The sequence below is a fragment of the Thermobia domestica genome, chromosome 11, assembly GCF_964235325.1.
Source record: "Thermobia domestica chromosome 11, izTheDome1.hap1.1, whole genome shotgun sequence".
Taxonomy (NCBI): domain Eukaryota; kingdom Metazoa; phylum Arthropoda; class Insecta; order Zygentoma; family Lepismatidae; genus Thermobia; species Thermobia domestica.
Window position 1 is genome coordinate 133,317,311 of NC_137464.1, and position 19,312 is coordinate 133,336,622.

The following is a 19,312-nucleotide window of genomic DNA, read 5'->3' on the forward strand; positions in this document are numbered from 1 at the left end:
TAATACGTTTTTCCCAGGGAAATAATTTTTAGCACTTTAGGGTTGTTAAAGAAATATTTATGAATTATCAACAAAATCCCCTAAGATATTTTTGTGAAAATCGCCGATAAACAACTCACCCCCAATTCACAAACTGTCCCTCGTATATTTCTTCACGTCAAATGACTTACGCCATATTGCCAGGTTATTCATGAAATACTTATTTATGAAATACGAATAAAATAGCCTGAGCCGTTTTTGAGAAAAGCATCGATAAAAAAGCTCAACCCCAAGAATAAACTACCCCTTGCAGATTTTTCCCAGAGAAATGTCTTATACCACAATATAGGTTACTTAATTAAATATTGATTTATGAAACAAAAAAAAAAAAAAAAAAAAAATGTTGGTGCCATTTTTGAGAAAATCGTTTTTTTCGATGTTTACTCTTCAGTAAACTACTCTAATTTGAAGAAAACTTAGCGAACAGACGGACGGATGTATATCGAAAAATCAAGTTTTCGATATGTAGGGTTCATGAAAGATTTAAATCCGTTGAGTTCTCGATTTTTTTTTTTTTTTCACGATCTCCATATTTTCTCTCGTTCGTCGTTCGAAAGTAAAAAGCAAAATATGACCATCTGAGAAGGTTTTACAGGCGAATCGAAAACTGACGAAAGAAAAGTAATGAAATGGACATAGAGAGAAATGGAAAAGAGAAGGAATCGCAAAGAACTGGGAAATACCTAGATATTACCAATAATTATAATGAGGATGACGTCATAGAGCAGAACCTAGAAGTGTAATAGGTAAATTGCGGAAAAACCGGGAGGATGCTTATTAAAAGGAAAACTTCATATTAAAAATGGAAAGCTGACATAAGTTTTCATGTAGAAGAGAGTTTCTTTTGTAAGAAAATAAGAAGTTAATTTAGGTGTTAATTAAATTTCATTAGCACTACGGTTCCAGTCGCAAATTATTTTTGGTTTTCTAATGTATGAAGATTACCAATAGCTTACGACGCTCATTGATCCATTGGTTGGAATTAAATCTCCTTTTTTAGCACCTAGGCTATATGACAAGGGGCACACTAGTGTAATAACGGAAACACATTGCTTGGGTTTGTATTTGAAGCAACTACCACCACTAAAACTTGAACCAATTATACCAACTCGTGGGGTAAATCCATATTGTAGGATTTTTTAACATTTGCTTTAAAAAAGGAATAAAGGAAGTTTTCGTCAAAATTGGCAGCTTAGGTTTATGTGGGATTTTTACACCTTATTGACACCAACAATTATTTTATGAACCGAAAATAGCCTATACAAAAGTTCAGGTTAGGATCAGAACGGAAGTGACGACAGTTAGCAGGGTTGCCAGTACGTCACGTAGAAAATGTTGTTTATTCTAGTGTGTGAGCGTATATATTTCTGTACAGTAATATGATTTTACATTAGTTCCACAGAACATCCATTTAGGTTTTCTTTTTCAATTTCGTCACAATGATCTTTAGATGTGTCAAATTATGCGTATATATTTGAAAGAAGAATAAACAAAACAACTGCAACGGTAGTTTTCTTTGTACCAAGCATTAATGAAGCAGTGTCACTTTAAGCTTTGAACGATATCAGTGCTTACAAGAAATAAACATTATTTTATATCTGGGATTATGCTTTGTTGACATATGTACAACTTATTTACGATTATTCCTTATATTTAATTTACGTGGAAGCGGATCTGCAGTTTTCTCAACTCTATGTCATGACATTTGCCAAAATGCCGTGTGACTCCGGAGGAACTTGATTCACATACATCTATTATAGAAACAGAGATAATCTCTGCACCACGTTCACATTCAATTCTTAGACAATATACGAGTTATTACGTTGAAAGGGATTCTTCAAGGGGTAACTGAAAAATAACTATCACACAGAAGGACTGGTGATGTGATTTCCACTCGACCTTTCATTTTGTCCCAGATTAAATGGAATCGGGGGGGGGGGGGCGGTGGCTCAGTGGTAGAGCGTTCACCTCCGGTGCTTGGGGTCCCTGGTTCGATCCCAGCTCGCGCGTGTGGACTTTGTGGTGAACAAACACTGTGCTCGTGAGTTTTCTCGGGGTTCTCCCGTTTTCTCCCACTTTCTTTATTCCACCATTTCACTCATTTCTCATAATCACCGTCTCCTTTAGCCTAACAGACATAACTGTGGAACGTAAAACTTGAATTACAACAGAATTCCTTAGCCCTGAGATAGCAGATCAAGAAAAGTTTCCTCCTTCTCAAATATATCAACCTGAAGTGTGAACTGGAAAAAAAAAAAAAAAAAAAAAAAAAAAGCCGTGAGAGTTTCAACCTTATGGATTTTATTATTATTATTAATATCATAGAGCTTCTATAGCATTGGTTGCTGGGCAATTAAGATCGTGCTACACAAATACTTCTGACAAATGTATAGAAAATAATATGGGAACGTTTCCGCTGTAAATGGACTTCATATGGCACTATGGACGCAGATATGTTTTCAACATTGGTGGGACGGGCAAAGGGCGTTCGCATAATCTACTTAAAAATATATATATTAAAAAAAAAAAAAAAAAAAAGCAGTGGTTAAGATATTTATAAAGTTGAAAAACAATGTAGTGGAGGATCAGAGGAGCAGGACTGTCTTCAACATTTGCATTTCATTTTCAGAAATATGTGGAATAAAAAATAAGTGTTTAGTGTGGTAGCTCTTAAATAACATACAAATACATATGTATTTTTTCTGGTATATATTTCACAAACGAAAGAGAAAGCAGCCTCCTCCCCCAGTACTAGACAACGCTAAGTACAAGTTCTCGAAAAATGTTAGTGCATGAATATGAGGTTTACAATTTTCACATTTCAAGGAATAAAGTTAGCAAAGCCCCCTGAAACAAAACCGTAAATATCCCACTGTTCTAGTAAGGCAATCTCTGATGAATCCCAGCACACCCTTTTAGCCAAATTCAAGAAGAATGGTCATGCACTGGCAACCGTTCATTGACCGAGGGGTAGGCCCTTGTAGGGGTGGATGTCAGTGTTGTCGGATTTCCCGTGTTGTTGTGTGCGATATATGACTTTTGAACATGCATTCACGCAGTCTTTGCGGAAATCCGACAACAATGACCGGAGACGTTGCCACGGGTTGTCAATTCACTTTGACATTTTGTAGTTATCGAGCGGTGGTGTGCCAAGTGTTTTATCTATTTGTATATTTGCGGTGGTGTTTTTAACATTTTGTTTTGTTGTGTTTAATTGTTATTCCTGATTTTCAATTTGCGAATAAATCGCAATGGCTTCAAATTCTCCTCAGTGCTACAAACAGCAGCGGAAACAAGGTAAACCTCTCACTGCAGGAGAGAAAAGAATCTTGTTAAATGTGTATACATACTTTCGTAATCAGGGGGAAAAGGGGGCATGGAAACTGTTAGAGACTTTGAGAGAAACATCTTAAGCAACTCTCATTTCTCCCTCCACTATTATGAACGTGAAGCGGGAATTTTTGAGTAATAATGGTCAAGTGTCCACTCCTAGGAAGAAGAGACCGAATGATAGGAAAGTGACTCGGCTACAGAAATATGATATTTTTACACAAGCAGCAATACGGCGCAAAATTCATAACATGTATAGAAAAAACGAACTCCCTACTTTAGCGAAAATTCAGCGCGTTATAAATGAAGATAGTGACCTACCGAAGTTTTCTATTTCTACTCTTCGAAGATTCATCATTGATATGGGGTTTAAATTTATAAAACGTGGCCGCAAATCGTTGTTGATTGATAGAGAAGACATAATAGCATGGAGGCATAGGTATCTGAGACAAATAAGAAATTATAGAGCTGACGGCAGAACTATTGTTTATACAGATGAATCGTGGGCGAATGCCGGAATAACCAAATCAAAAGCTTGGAAAGACACATCAATTAAAACGGCGGAACAAGCGTAGAAAGAGATGCTAACTTTAGGTCTCAAATCGCCGTCGAGGAAGGGAGGAAGGGTCATCATAATGCATGCAATGTCCGAAAATGGCCTAATTTCTGGCGCTGCCAAATTGTTCCACGGTAAAAAAAAATCAGGTGACTATCACGGCGAATTGGATGCTGCTGCGTACGAAAAGTACTTCAAAGAAACCTTATTGCCTAATTTGCCCCCCAATTCAGTTATTGTAATGGGTAATGCACCAACGCATTCCGTGAAAGTTGAAAAAGTTCCTACAAAATCATGTCCAAAAAAAGTAGTCGTCCAGTGGGTAGAAAGTAAAGGAATTGCGTGTGATCCGACCTGGAACAAATTTGAAGTAATTGAAGAATTGAATAAGACATTGCAAAACATAGAGGTACCGTATAAAATTGACATTTTAGCAAAGGAAGCTGGTCACGAAGTGCTACGGCTGCCCCCTTATCATTGCGAACTTTCCGCCATAGAGATGGTTTGGAGCAAAATTAAAGGATACGTAGCAGGGGAAAATCAAAATCGTACTAGTTTAAGTGTTATAGAGACATTACTTAGGGAGGGCATGGAAAAGGTTACAGCTAAAGACTGCAGAAATTACGTAAAACACGTAAAAAATGTTGAAAAGGAAATGTGGGAAGCAGACGGTCTTATCGAAATAATACACAAGATATTAATGAATCTCGAGAGTGACACGTCAACTAGTTCTGAAGAGGAGGATGATTGTGACATTTGGGAGGGAGCAATTGATAATGCAGTGGAAGACGAAGGAATGGAAGACGAAGAGGACCTCGGAGTTAGTATTCTACAAGACTGACCTTACATGGTAAGTTTTTCGACGAATTTATTTCTCTCATTTCATTTCCATAAATTTGCTTTACTTTCTCACAGAATGCAATTAAATTATGAAATTCATAGTTTACGTTAGATAACTTACTATGAAACTAATGTTACAGTGTGAACATAATTAATATTATTTGACCTTATATATATATATGACCTTCTGAAAACAAAACAGTGTAACTATTTTCTTCCCTTCCTTTTTTAACTGCCTGTTCAGTGCGTGACATTGGAACTCCGTGGTCTGAAGCAGATGACACCATTCTCTTGCGTTAAGCAGCGGCAACGCTGCACTTCGCTTCCCCTCACTTCCGCTTTCTTCCGCACTAAAGGTGAATCTTTGTATAGTAAATCTTCATTCTGAAATCAGATTAATTGTAATTTTATGCTACAAGAAAACACATGCTAGAGGGAAATGTCTTTAAAAAAAAAAAAAAAAAAAAAAAAAAAAAAAAAAAAAAAAAAAAAAAAAAAAAACCAACTGCTGTCGGTCGCCAACAAACGTAAATTGTGCTCTGGTATTGAAAATATATACTGCGAAATGATGATTCTTTTTTTTTTTTTTTCTATTTCCTTTTCTTGTTATTTTCATATTATTTTTTGTAGTTACATCCAGTAGAAGATGATGGCACAAAGGAGTGGGAGAAATAATAAGTTTTGAAAACAAAATATATTTGTTTCTGTCAACATACTATATTGCTTCTTTCAAGGAAAATCATTCTTTAAAAGCTAGTTGATAAACGTAGAAAATCGATATTTGCGGATAATTAATTACATATTGCAGAAAATAATTCAGTACTTTTGTTTTTCGTACTTTGCAAGTTTCGTAAATTTATAATTAGCGTCATGTGGGAGATTCAAGAGCAAAATGGGAATTTCTCCACCACGAGATGGGATTTTATAACTTTGAAGATAGCATAACTGATTTGAACTCATAATCATAATCTGTCACCAAGGACATACAATGGTGGTAATTATGTGGATTTATTGATAATGTGTGCGGGACCACGTATACCAAAAGTGCATTTGCAGTCTTATTGTTAAATCCCCGAGGTCATATATACAAGGAACTTTCGAATGAAAAGGCACGAAACGTCGTAGAAACCAAACGTCGTATGTTGAAATAGGAATATATCGCTTTGAAATAAAGTACTGTGACATGTAAGGAGAGAATGTAGTGTCCGGCCTGGTTGTGCCCATGCGTGGCTGCCTTTCACATGATGTAAGAGAATCAGGCAATTATGTGTTCCGTCCAAGTCGAATTGACTCGACAGTGTGTGTGAAGAAATAATAGCGTTCACAATGAAACATTCAACGATTGAGGAGCAGCGAGGTATTATCCGATTTCTGACTGGGGAAAGGGTTTAATCAGTCGATATTCATCGCCGGATGGTGACTGTATACGGGAGAGACTGTGTCTCCAACAAGTCAGTGTAAAAGTGGAGTGATTCTGCTCCATGATTACGCTTGTCAACACGTCTCGCAGGTCACACGAAGTGTACTGAATAAGTTGAAGTGAAAGCAGCTTGAGCATCCGCCCTACAGTTTGGGCATATCTCACTGGGACTTCCATCTGTTTGGCCCGCTAAAAAGATATCTTAAAGGCAAGCGCTTGAGCTCGGACGAGAACTGAAAGGAAGAGTGGAAGACTAGCTGCTATCACACCGACTGGAATTCTGGGAACAGGGAATCCTTCGGCTTATAATACAGTGGAATAGTTGTGCTCAGGCGTCTGGTAATTACTTTTGAACAAAGACTTCGATTATACCCACAGTGTCATGTTTCACCTTTCCATTTCAACACTCCTCGTATATGAGACTTGAATATAATAAAATGAATACATTCTTTGTATGGGGTCTAGTTAGAGAGAACAATGAGAAGCAAAACTTGGCTGCCATAATGCTTCTCTGTTGATAAGAACTGCTTCTTAACTGTTATATAATGATCCAACTGTTTTTAAATCGCCAATTTTTTAATTCGATAAATTTGTGTTCTATCGCAAGCATGCATACTAGTTAGTAACCCACAGTGCTAATAATATCAAGCAAGCAGGTGGTAGCAACGATCCTCCAGACCCCTGGAGGAGGGGTGAACCTCAAAACTGTTTTGCACACGAATTGGGTGTTATTCCAGTAATGAGTAAACTTATTTAGAAAGGGGCCAAAAGAAAAATAATAAAAACACTTTGGCGGGCCAATATTCAGAGAAAAAGAACAATTAGGTGGCCTATACATTTTCTTAAAAGAAAACTTCGTGTAATACTTAGCCCTATGATTGAAAGACTATAAAGTGGAAGTGGTAAATGAAATTTGTACAGCATTTCTACAAGTTTCTCACAATATTGCAGAAGTGACGTTGAATTCTGTAAATCAGGACTTATATTGCGGACCTGATAGAATGCTTCAGCCGGTGGTATCTGGCCCTTGGATCGTTGTTTGCCCATTACTTTTCTAGTCTACAGATGGATAAGACAAAACCGGTTCCGTCACCACTGTGTCAAGTTGCTGCATAATTAATATCAGCGCCAGACCTTAGTGATACACTGGAAACTTTTGTTTACTTTTGTAACGTGTTGGCATGTCTGCACTCCTATTATTAGCGGTCTTGGGTCATAGAATGTTTTCTTTCTTTAACTGCAGTGACCATAACGACTCGCGAAGCCTGGGCTCTACACCAATCACAGAAATGTTTTGCTTTACCTCTGATATATCGAAAGATTTCGGTATACGATTCGTGGAGCTGTCTTTCGAACGCACGCTTGAGGAAACGTCAAAAACCAAAAGTTCACCAACAATATTGCCAAACTTTGAAGACGTGCTGAATGAGTTGGTTTCGCAAAAACACATCCTAAATAAATCTAAAGATACTGTATCCTCATGAAATATTCTCCATACAGCGTGGGAGACGACAGAAGCAAAATTTCATGCATAGGAGTTGTCAGCCGACCCCTTCACGTTCTAGAGGGTGGAAAATCGGTATATTTAGGTGAATTAGGCAATGTAGGCAGTGTTAAATGATATTACGAGGAGTATTCAATAATCCCTGATATAGATCTTCAATTTTCCCACATAGCCCCCTTTCACTATAGTTAGTGCACTTCTCTCAACACTTTTCTAGAGCAGTTGTTCTCAGAGTGGGGTCCACGGACCCCTGAGGGCCCACGACGCCTAGAAATTGAAATTTAATAAAATGGAACCCACATCAGTTATGCAGGAAAAATTTTTTAAGATTAAAAAACTGTAGCTGTGGGCGGTACGAGTTCAAAACAATAACTATTTATCATTTCTAGTGCTCAAGGATTTTATTGATTTTTCAGGTGAAAAACTCTTTGCTGAAATGCATAAAGCACTTGTAGAACACTTGAGAGCATTAGCTGCAAGCTTTCGAGAATATTTCCTTGCCCCACAACCTGGTAATGGTTGGATTGAAAATCCTTTCACTAATGTAGAAATCCATGACACATAAATTATGAATCTCTCTAACACAGAACAAGAACAGCTATTGAAACTATCGTGTGATACTTCAATGAAAAGCGTTTTCAAAGAAAGTGAGTTTTGTAGTTTTTGGTTGCGTGTGCGTTGTGAGAATGAAGAGTTGTCTAAAACAGCATTGCAACACTTGATGCCTTTCCCTACAACTAACTTATGTGAGCAGACCTTTTCTGCTCTTTGCAGTATTAAAACCTTAAAGCAAAATCGCCTTAATGTGGAATCGGACCTAAAATTGATGGTGATAGAACTGATTCCAGATTTCAATACAGTTAGGAAAAAAAAAAATATCATTGCTCACATTAGTGACCCCACATTTGAGAACATTGTTTATCAAGTGGATTTCCTTTTTTAAAGAAATCAGTCTTGAAAGTTACTGTATTTTCAATTGAAATTTCGTTCATTAGGAAACAATAATTTATCTTTAGAATAAATTATATATTACATATATTACATTATTTTTCTTAATCTTTTTCTTGTCAGTGATAATTTTAACGTATATTTTTTAATACCATGTGATGTTTCAGATATCATTGCAAGGGGGCCGCAGATCACTCCGAATGAACAGGGGGTCCGCGTTATCGGAACGTTTGAGAACCACTGTTCTAGAGCATAAATACCAGTTTTAAAAAAATCCTTGACGGCTATGCTGGAAGCCATTCTTCGACAGCCTGTGTAACATGCTCGTCGTTGGCAAACTTTGTTCCTCGCGGGTGCTACTTAATCTTGGGAAACAGGTGAAAGTCACTTGGGGCAAGATCTGGAGAGTGGGGATGGTGCTCAAGTATTTCATACCCGGCATCGGCAATAGCGGTGGAGGTAAGGTGACTTGTGAGTAGAAGCATTGTCCTGCAGCAGCAGCACTTTCATGTGTAGCATCCCTCTGAGTTTCCTCTTGATTGCCTGCCTTACTTTTGGGATCAGTTGTGAATAATAGTCACTTGTAATTGTTGCTGGACCCTGGAGATAATCAATGAACAGTATGACCTTACTATACCCCCTCCCCCCCAAAAAAAATGTTGCCATAATCTTGCCAGCTTATTGCATTATCTTGAATTTCTTCAGGGGTAAAGATCATGGTGGAACACTGCATGCTATGTTGATTGGAGTCTGGACCGCAATGATGTACCCAGGTTCCACACAGCCATAAGAATACATAGCCAAATCAATTCAGCTCTCTCCACTGTTCGGATTTTCGCGCACTCGTGCTATGTGCAAGGAATTTTAAAGTTTACAAGAGAAGAAGACTCTTTGTTTTAATAGAACGTTACTTTAGTTTCCGTATTTCAAGATAACTCATTAAGAGTCTGGTTTAAGATAGATTAACTGTAAAAAGAATAGAAATATCATCTTTCTAATGCTTTTCCGTAGTACGTAAGGTGTTAGTCAGGGCTGGATTAACCTATCTGAAGGACCGGGGCTAGAAAAAATATATGTGGCCCCTGCTGACTTCACCTAATAAATTTCTCTCAAAGTACAGTAGGAAAGTTAATGGAATATGTTTAATATTTTTGGTCATATTTTATTTTATGATGATCATATCTTCATGGTTCTTTTTAGAAAGCCAGTTGAGATTTTGATCAGATTGGAGGACCCTATTCACCTGGAGGCCCGGGGCTATAGCTTCCCTAAGTCCCTCCCTTAATCTGGCCCTTGTGTTAGTGCATGTGCTTTCGTGTGCATTGCTTAAGGTGCTAACCCGATACTAGTACATTCTCTGGTTTAAAATTAGAGAGGTTGAAAAATTTCGTATCCGATTCTCTGAAACATATCGTCTATTTAGGTTCATCCCGAAAGTTACCGAAATTAATGTTAATTATTTATTATCTGCCCTCATACTGTGATTTGTTATGATTTTTTTTTTTTCTTTTTTAACTGAAGTCTGCATTTCATGTTTTGATTGGACTACAGGATATAAATACACTTACCAACTGGTCAATATTTGTTCTCATTTCATTCTTTCTTCTACGATTTTGTAAGATTATTACAACGAAATTGTCAAACAGTGGACATTCTTTCAGAAAATAGCTGACTTTTTATTAAAAAGCTGAACTTTTTTACATGTAAATTTGAAAACATTTTACCTTATAATTGTGTGGATGATGTCGAATATGCATTGGTTCTTAAATCAGAATTGTAGTTGCCCCAACCAGCATTTTTTGACCGAAGTAATGCATTATGTTGTTGCAACAAGTATTTGTAAAATTCTTCATAATTCATGTGCATGAAACTACGTACATTTTAGTACAATGACCGATCACGTAACTGACTGTATTAACGAGCTTTTTTTTACACTAAGCATTGATTAGAGAAAACACTCTTTACTCGCTGCATTACCGTACTGCTAAAATCGCAAAACAAAGTTGATAGCTGGAAATTTCAATGCTATTGTTACTTCTGAAAAATGCCCATCACTACTCTTCAGCAAGAGTTAAATTTTCATTCTAAACTAAGAACTCATATAAGATAAGGGACACATACTGAATTATTAGGACCAGGCTATATGCTACACAACGCCTATGCTTATATAACTTTCGTCATTTATAGTTTCGTCTTCCATTGATTATTTTCTGAAAGATCAAAGGGAGTTACACAGTACAAATTCAATCAAACTCATTGATCTGAATCAAACTTGGCGTGGTTGTAAATCTTGACAACGTTGTATTCATATGAAATAAATGATGTGCAGGCTTTTAGTTCCCGAGTTAGATGAGATCAAATGAAAAGTTAGACACATTTTAGAGAATCAATTTTAATAAAGAGTTGATAAAAACCAATGAAGGACAGTTTTCTAACACAATTGAAAAACACTAATTTTTCAAGCAAAATATTGAACAAACAGAAATATGATTAAATGTCAGACTATTCAAAAATAATTAAAATTACGTCTTGACATTGAAAAATCACAAAATGTCGGACATGCTCTGCAAACGCCGAAAGGATGGTAACCCTAATTTCACTGAAATTACCTGTGAAGAAATATAAATGTTCTATTTCGGTATCTTATCAGTACTTTTCATTTACTAATATTGATATGATTAAATTGCCGGAAAGAGGTGGGTAACTATTTGTTTACCAACACGCTGAATCACAAGAATTATATCTCCAATTTAGATTCAATTCCAGATCTCGGATACAAATTCAGAAAACGATTTGTGATTCTGATCCGACCACTTCCACCTCACAAGTGGGCAATTTTGTTATAGAGTAGGCATATGCACGTTCGGCGCAAGACATGGATTTGATTCCCGGTGGGACCTCATGTGGTTCGATTGCCACGTTAATCAGTAGTTCCACGTCTCATATAGCCTCGCTGGTGAAAGTGACGCTGAACTGAAATCAACAACATTCCGGGTGGGAACTGAAAGGGTTAGGACATAACGATAAGGCGGAAGTTCGTGTCAAATGATTCAGTGCTCAAAAGGCAAGTTAAAATCCGAACCAACCAAACAATCAAGCTGCAGAGGCACATGAGATGTCCATGTACGTTCAGCACGACAAAAGATTACGTTAAACAACTTATTTTTTTCCAGGGCACGGGAGCGATAGTGAATATTGAGAAAAGCACTATGTTATCAAACATTACATAAAATGCATGTTTTAGATAAATGTTAATCTAAAAAGTTAATTTCAGAGATAGATTAAACATTTATGGATAAGATGTTTATCTCACAAGGAGATTTACGAAAGTGAAACTCACCGATTTGAATGAAACTTTGTAGACTTGTAAAATTTCGAAAAATGATAGGCACGTATTTTGATATATATATATATATATATATATATATATATATATATATATATATATATATATATATATATATATATATAATATTTCGGCATTGGTGCAGGTTTAAAAGGAGAACCAAACTTTGAACGTTAGAGGTGATCTTGAAGCGTAGACAGAAAACAATTATTTAATGTAGAAAAAAACATACTGCCAGGGGGATTTCAGGACAGCTGATTCAGAATCTGACGTCAAAATTAGAAAATGCAAAACTGTGGATTCGATATGCTGATTACAATTACAAAAGTCTTCTGGTTTGAAATGGTCTGCAGTTAGCCAAGAACAATTATAGTTGGCAGGAGTTACTGCGAGGAGGTTGCAGAACGATTTGAAACACCTTTCTCTACTTATTTTAACGAGATGCTTGATTAAAGTGCATCTCTATACCTCTCACTATTCGGGGTGCTTGTTTATATTGAGTCTCCTCGCTTGTCAATATGTCCGAGTTTCATATATCCTCAGTTGTTATAATTATGAATTTATTGAAAAAAGTTTTACAGTAATGATATTCCGTAAAAAGATGTGTGATGCATAAACATAGTTTATACAACGCACAACTTATTACAGCAACAACTGCGCACAAATTACAAAATGATGCACAATCTTTGAAATAAAATGTTACGGGATTGTCAGACGTAGGAGGTTTCTATTACAAATAATCGCTTTCGTATCACAGATACCTAATAATATTTGCAAATGTAGAAGAAGAAAACCTATTTATGAATCAACGATTGGATCTTAATTATATTATTACGGAGATGTAAATTTATGTTAGAAAGAAGCACAACGCCAGAAAAATGTCCCAAGAAATTTTTCCAGGGATTAAAGAAAATACATCAAGATGCTAAATCCAGTTGTCCCTGCAGGAATGGTTTCTATTTTGAGTACTCTTTTGAGGTTTAACTTGGGGCTCAAATATAATATAAATCACTTAAATAAGGACCTTGACTAGTGAGAGGCGAGGGGACTCACTTTCAATAAGCACTCCGAGTAGTTATAGCCAAGAGGGTCACTTTCAATAAGCATGTCTAATAGTGAGAAGCGAGGGGACACTTTAAACAAGCACCCCGAATAGTGATAGGTGCAGAAACTCACTTTAATCAAACATGCCGCTAAAATAAGTACAGAAAGGGGTTTCAAATCGGTTTGCAACCTTCTCGCAATAACTAATGCCAATTATGATTGTTCTTGGCTAAGTGGAAACCATTTCAAGCCAGAAGACTTTTGTAATTGTAATCAACATATTGGATCCGCCATTTTGAATTTTCTAATTTTGACGTCAAATTCTGAATCAGCTGTCCTAAAACCTCCATGGGATTATGTTTTCTTCTATATTAAATGATTGTTTTCTGTATATGCTTCAAAACCTTCCATAACGTTCAAAGGGTTACCGAGGGACCTTAAACCTGTACAAGTGCCGAAATTAAAAAAAACGTGTTGACTCTTTTTCGATGTTGTACAAATCTGCGAAGTTTCATTCAAATCGGTGAGTTACACTTCCGTAAGTTTTCTTGCTAGAGACGTATTCAGTAATGTAATAATGATGGCCACAAGAATTATCTTATACAGTGACCAGGATTATTACAAATATATTATCTAATTCTACAGTTTGTATGTAAATTCTAGAAACAAAGTTGTCACAGTCATTTTTAATGTGCAATTTTTGTACTGAGTGCTCATGTTTCAATGTAATTAAGTTGTTCCTTAAAGTGTCAAATGTGGAATACATTTAAATTCATATGGTCAGTACAAGAGCCCGATCAAAAGTCCGGTTCTTCTATCCGCAAAGCAATTCCAAATGTCCCATATTGAACGTCTAAGTACTTAGCAAGGAAATGCAAAAAATAGTTAAAATTCTCAGCATATCCTATTTATGTTTCTGTATAAACATTTTTCTTTCGAAACAATTCAGATCTTACGCTTTTCCTTTCTATCAACAAATGTGATATAAAAAGAGTCCCACTGTCGTGAGAATGTTTCTACGTCTTCGTCACCCAGAACGTAAAGGAACTGTTCGAATGGCGGGAGAGTTAATCGGAAAGGTGGATATACAGGGTGTCTATCGGTCACGAAAGTCATGAAAAAGTCACGAAATCAGAAAATGGTCATGAAAGTCAAGAAATTTAGCTTTAGGGTCACGAATATTTTTATCTGTACAAATATAAGCACAGACTGGAGAATTTTGTTCTATAACACGTCAAAATTTACCACCAAAAGTGTCTTTATGATGGGCTTTAGACGCTACGAAATCGCAAGCAAAGCCGCCTTCTATCGCATGCATAAAAGTTCGGCCTAATTTGCAACCAAATTCGCTCTTGAGAATGTTAGGAAATTTTATGGTTTGGTAAAGAAAAGGTCACGAAATTTCATTTTGGAATTTTAGTAGACACCCTGATATATCCTTCTGAGCGTTCATTAACAAATGCAGCGTGCTGTTGTGGTCATAGCAAACCTCAAACTGCCTCTCTCCCGTTTACGGACGGTTGTTTCTTTCCCGGTAGAACTTGTTTTAAATACCCACTTCTACTCCGATAAAGCGAAGTGGAGACCAAACATACAGAGTGTCTTCCGGTTTAGCGTGGTTGCCAGATTTAAGGAGTAGTGTAGGAAGTTAACTTGACGAATATCTGGTAATTTAAATATAAACAACTATGTAGTTTCTTTCCACATTTCCACGTTTTTTGTAGACTTATTTCCCCAAAAGTGCGTGTACTTATCTACTTTGTGCTGTTATTTTACACTGTAGATAAGTGAAATATTGCAACACTGTAGTGGTTCTAATAGCACCTGCAATTCTGTAGAAGAATGTTAATACTGTGTGTGTGTATGTGACATTAGATCATCCAGATATGTTATTTGTACCGGTACCATTTATATTTTGCAGGTGATGTTGGCACCAGGATCCAATAAATATAGTACTGCACCACACGTGATTCCCAAGAAACTGCCAGAAATTGAGACATAAGTATTTTCCCACCGCAAATACGAATAAAATTAATGCATTTTGATCTTACTCTCGTTTTTGTCTCTCTTCTAATTTTTTTTTTTTAATGCACATTTGGTTCCAACAAGTCGGTCTCCCAACTCGGAGCTAACACGTAAGCAAATACGTGTATAGAGGTAGGTAGGTAGGTTGTGTGTGTGTGTGTGAGAGAGAGGGCGAGAGTGAGTGAGTCAGTGTCAGATTTTGACGTTTCACCTACTTTAAGAAAGATCACCATCGGTTGCCCTTGATGTGAGCACCATATGTCTTTGTCTTGGCAGTAGCCCTGCCCAGTATCCACCATTGTAGAAGTCTGTTAAAATACAGGAACTAGAATATTGAGCCATTCTTCCTGGCAGGATTTTTAGAGGTCACGGACAGTGATTACACGACGAAATGCAAGTGATCTTTTCAATAAGCCAAACGCACAAAAATGCATGGGACTGGCATCACATGACCTCACTGCTATGTCCTGGAAGGAAATGACCTGAATACCAGTGTCTGTCGCCATTCATTGGAAAACATTTGTGTAGTATGTAATGACTTGCTTTATTGCATTTCCATACAAACTGGTCATATCTTCTGTGTAAATTTGTGTGATGATATGTTGCTGATAGAATGTGGAGTTAATTTTGCAGTTTTTAGGTATCTACCGACTCCATTAACTTGCCATCATAGCAGTATCCCACGACAACCAGAAATCCGTTCGATAAACTTTCTGTGTACCGATGAATGAAGTTAAGAAGGCTTTTGTCTTGAGGTGTACGTTACAGGTCGAATTTTGCCTCATTGCCACCTGTGCTTCATCGAGTGTTGCAAGAAAATCCCACTTTTCCTCAGAGAAGGCGTTCGTAGAAGTGCCTGCAGCAGGTCTTTCCCTCCGATGGCCCACAGTAAGGACGGCATGTCCACGACTTTTAAACACCATCCGGAGCTTTAATTTGCCGTGTAGGTTACGGTTCACAATTGACCGTGTCATGTACAATCGACTTGCTATCACTCATTGTGTAGAAGTGTTTTCCCACACGGCCATGCGGCGTAACTTCCGAGCTACAGGTGGAGTCACCGCAGTACATGGTCGCTTTCTGCTCCCCTTACTGAGTGTGCGAAGTGGTGGAATGTCGTGTTGTATATGTCGATTATGTTCTTGATGGTCGTTAACCCGAATGAACATCCATTTTCTCTGCACTGTTTTTGATTCTGTGTCACGAGAAACTTGGCGTACAAAAGTACTACCACGTTACTTTCCCAAAACAGATTCACCTTGAGAGCGATGATGCACACATCACACACACACAGACACAAACTTGGCGTGATACTAGAGGCCTCTGGGTTTCTCCTGCTGTTTTGATCATTCAGATCGGTCTATTCTGTGAACGGCGAACGGGAAACTCGGACACACACCGACGGATTAGGCTTGTGTAAACGTTAATCTTCCTTCTCTTTCTCCCAGTCTGCAGTTTCCTTCTACATGTTCATTCTACCAATTACTTCATTACATAAAAAAGGCTAGAGGACGAGAACTTGAAGATATATTTCCAAACAGAAGATATCATTTGAATCAGTATATTATTACCTTTTTAAATAAAACAAAATCAAAACATTTTGAACTTTTCCAAAGATAGAGCATTGCAACATTCTGTCGTAAATTGTACGTGAGAAATGGCGCCTAAGGTACCACCTTTGGCGGCCTGTATCTTGAGTCGTTTTTTTTTTTTCCTCTTTGGTAAAAAAAAAAAATGCCGGTTCCTTACTTTGTCCTGAATTTTAACATCTGTTAAACTCAACATCTAAAACTATCAAGGTAGCCCCCCCTTTCACCTTTCTGAATTGGTGTGGACTATGCCAGTAATAATTTAAACATCTGTTTTTGTTCCGGAGCTGTCGCTCTTAAGTATAATTACAGAAAACAAACGCTCATATTCTTTATCTCTTTGGAGTCTTCAGAACGAGGTATCTTTGTTTGTGAATTAAGAACTTTCAAAAGAAATGCAAGTGAATATTATGAATACAACTTTAAGGTGATTTTCAACAATCTGTAACACTAATTTCTGTTGTAGCCAACTTTCTGCATCCGTTTTAATTCTCTCTTTCTTTATAAGCTTGCGGATCAAAATACACTACTCGAGGACTGTTTAAGGGAAAACAATTACTTATTTTTTTTGAATATGATGGTTACATGTTTTAAATATTACCTGGATTTGAAATTCTTCCCGTAGGTAATAGGAGTTAATTTGACTGGGAAACTAAGCGGATGGACTTCTCCAAAGGACGTAATTCTAAAAGTAGCTGGTATTCTTACTGTGAAAGGTGGTACTGGTGCTATAATAGAATATCATGGTCCAGGCGTTGACTCAGTCTCCTGTACAGGTAAATAATACGAAACAGTTCCGTTTTTCTTCTTGTATTAATAATAATGTTTATCAGGTGTCTAAATATCTAATTAGGTTTGGTAAAATTTTAATAATTTTAAGGGCAGTTATATAGATATTCTCTTTTCTATGATGCAGAAAGAATTTCCTTTAGAAAGTGTGGATTAAGTATATAATGCAATATAATTATGTGAAGAATAGAAGGAAAACTTACCTACACTTTATACTCACTGCTATGTTCCTTGAAGACAGATAATATGTATAAACATATGCAATATTTCAAAAGAAACTTTGTTTTTAATATTTGGCAGATAAATTTCATTTATAGGTTCATGATTTATATGCAAGATGTGATTTATACGGAAAAAATTGTAGAACATTTCAAGAATTGGTTATAAAATTTCAACAAGCTGTTGGGAGCCCGTTAGTATAGGCAACACGTTGGCATAGTGTAGTTCAATCCAAAGAAATGCCTTAGTGTCGCAAACTTTGTTACCGAGCAATATGGATAGATTCAAGCGTTAGAAGATCCGACAATTACATGACCACATTTCATTACATTGTTACGAAGATGGTACCAACTGCCCTTGATGGGCGTGATGCCAGATGTTGTATGGGGATTCTTTTCCGTAGATAATTCTATTTGTGTACCTTCAATCAGTCAGGATTTGCTGGAATGAAAACGTACTTTAGGTAACTGTCATTTAGTGAAGGATCAAAATTTCGTTACAACTTAATACAGTGAATGACATGTAGCGTACAATTTTGAAAAAAATATCGAATTCTCATCCAGATAAATTTGAATTTAGTTTATGTGTATATAAGAAATTATTTTGTAAAATGAATCGGTAAATTATAACAATATGTTACTGTTACATATGGAAGATAACATAACTACTATACGTACATATTGATATTGTTGACATTTTTAATAATAGAGAGTTTAAAAAAACGTTACATATTTGAATCAAATCTGATTTTGAGTTAATACTCGAATAAATAAAAATTAAAAACAAAATCACGTAGAACAAGTAGCTTCATAATTGAGGAGAGCGAGTAAGTCAATCTTCCTCATCTGTGGAAGTAGCATGGAAAATATCCGGAGTTGACTAATCTTAAGTAGTTTACAAAGTTTTCAATCCAAAGTGTTCATAAATTCTGGTTCATTTCAAATAAAAAATGTCTTCCATTTTAGAAGAAGGAAAAAAACTAAAATGCTAACCGCATTACCTCGCTGTATTGGGGAACTAATGCGTTGAAATAAAAATTGTACACTTCTCAGATCTCCCGTCTTGAGATTTAATTTCAATCTGATTTCCTTTAGGAATTCCCTAGCTTCCTGGTTAAAAACTCCCATGGTTTCCGTATCAAAGGCAATAAACATATGATCTTTTAATTTGGAATATTTCGTGTGTTTTCGCTTACAGGCTGTCTCAGCAGCGTTTCTTGCCTCTTTATATGATAAAGCTAAATGACAAGGTGCAAATGTGTGTACACTTGTTACGTCCCATACAAGTCGTTGCCCTATTTTCCAAGAGATTAATGTCACTCCATCTGGTCGTTTCCCATCATCTCGGAACATTCCAGATGGATCTAAAATACTTACGACATCAGTGCTGACAAGAGCTCGTCTTATTATATTATTCAGCTCTCCATAACGAGAAATTCGACGTCCACTCCTAGAACAGCTTAGTGCATGTAAGCCTTTCTCATCAACCTGTTCTTGACATGTACATTTGAAACGATGACAGATATTTAAACCGAGACGTAAAGCGACACAAATTTAAAACGTGTTGTTGTTTAAGAAAGTTCCAATATTTTTTGACGGTGTAGCCTTTAGCCATGCACCAGATTCTTTGTAAGGATTTAAAACTGGCAATATCAGATATATTT

At 36.6% G+C, this 19,312-nt stretch overlaps 1 protein-coding gene across 1 annotated transcript in view; it reads left to right on the forward strand.

The window, feature by feature from the left end:
* Positions 1-19,312, forward strand: part of LOC145664455 (aconitate hydratase, mitochondrial-like) — a 417,790-nt gene that overhangs the window by 210,425 nt on the left and 188,053 nt on the right. Inside the window, exon 6 of the mRNA XM_081731145.1 lies at positions 17,267-17,417. Within this exon, the coding sequence (XP_081587271.1) occupies positions 17,267-17,417 (151 nt within the window). The remainder of the gene's footprint in view (positions 1-17,266; positions 17,418-19,312) is intronic.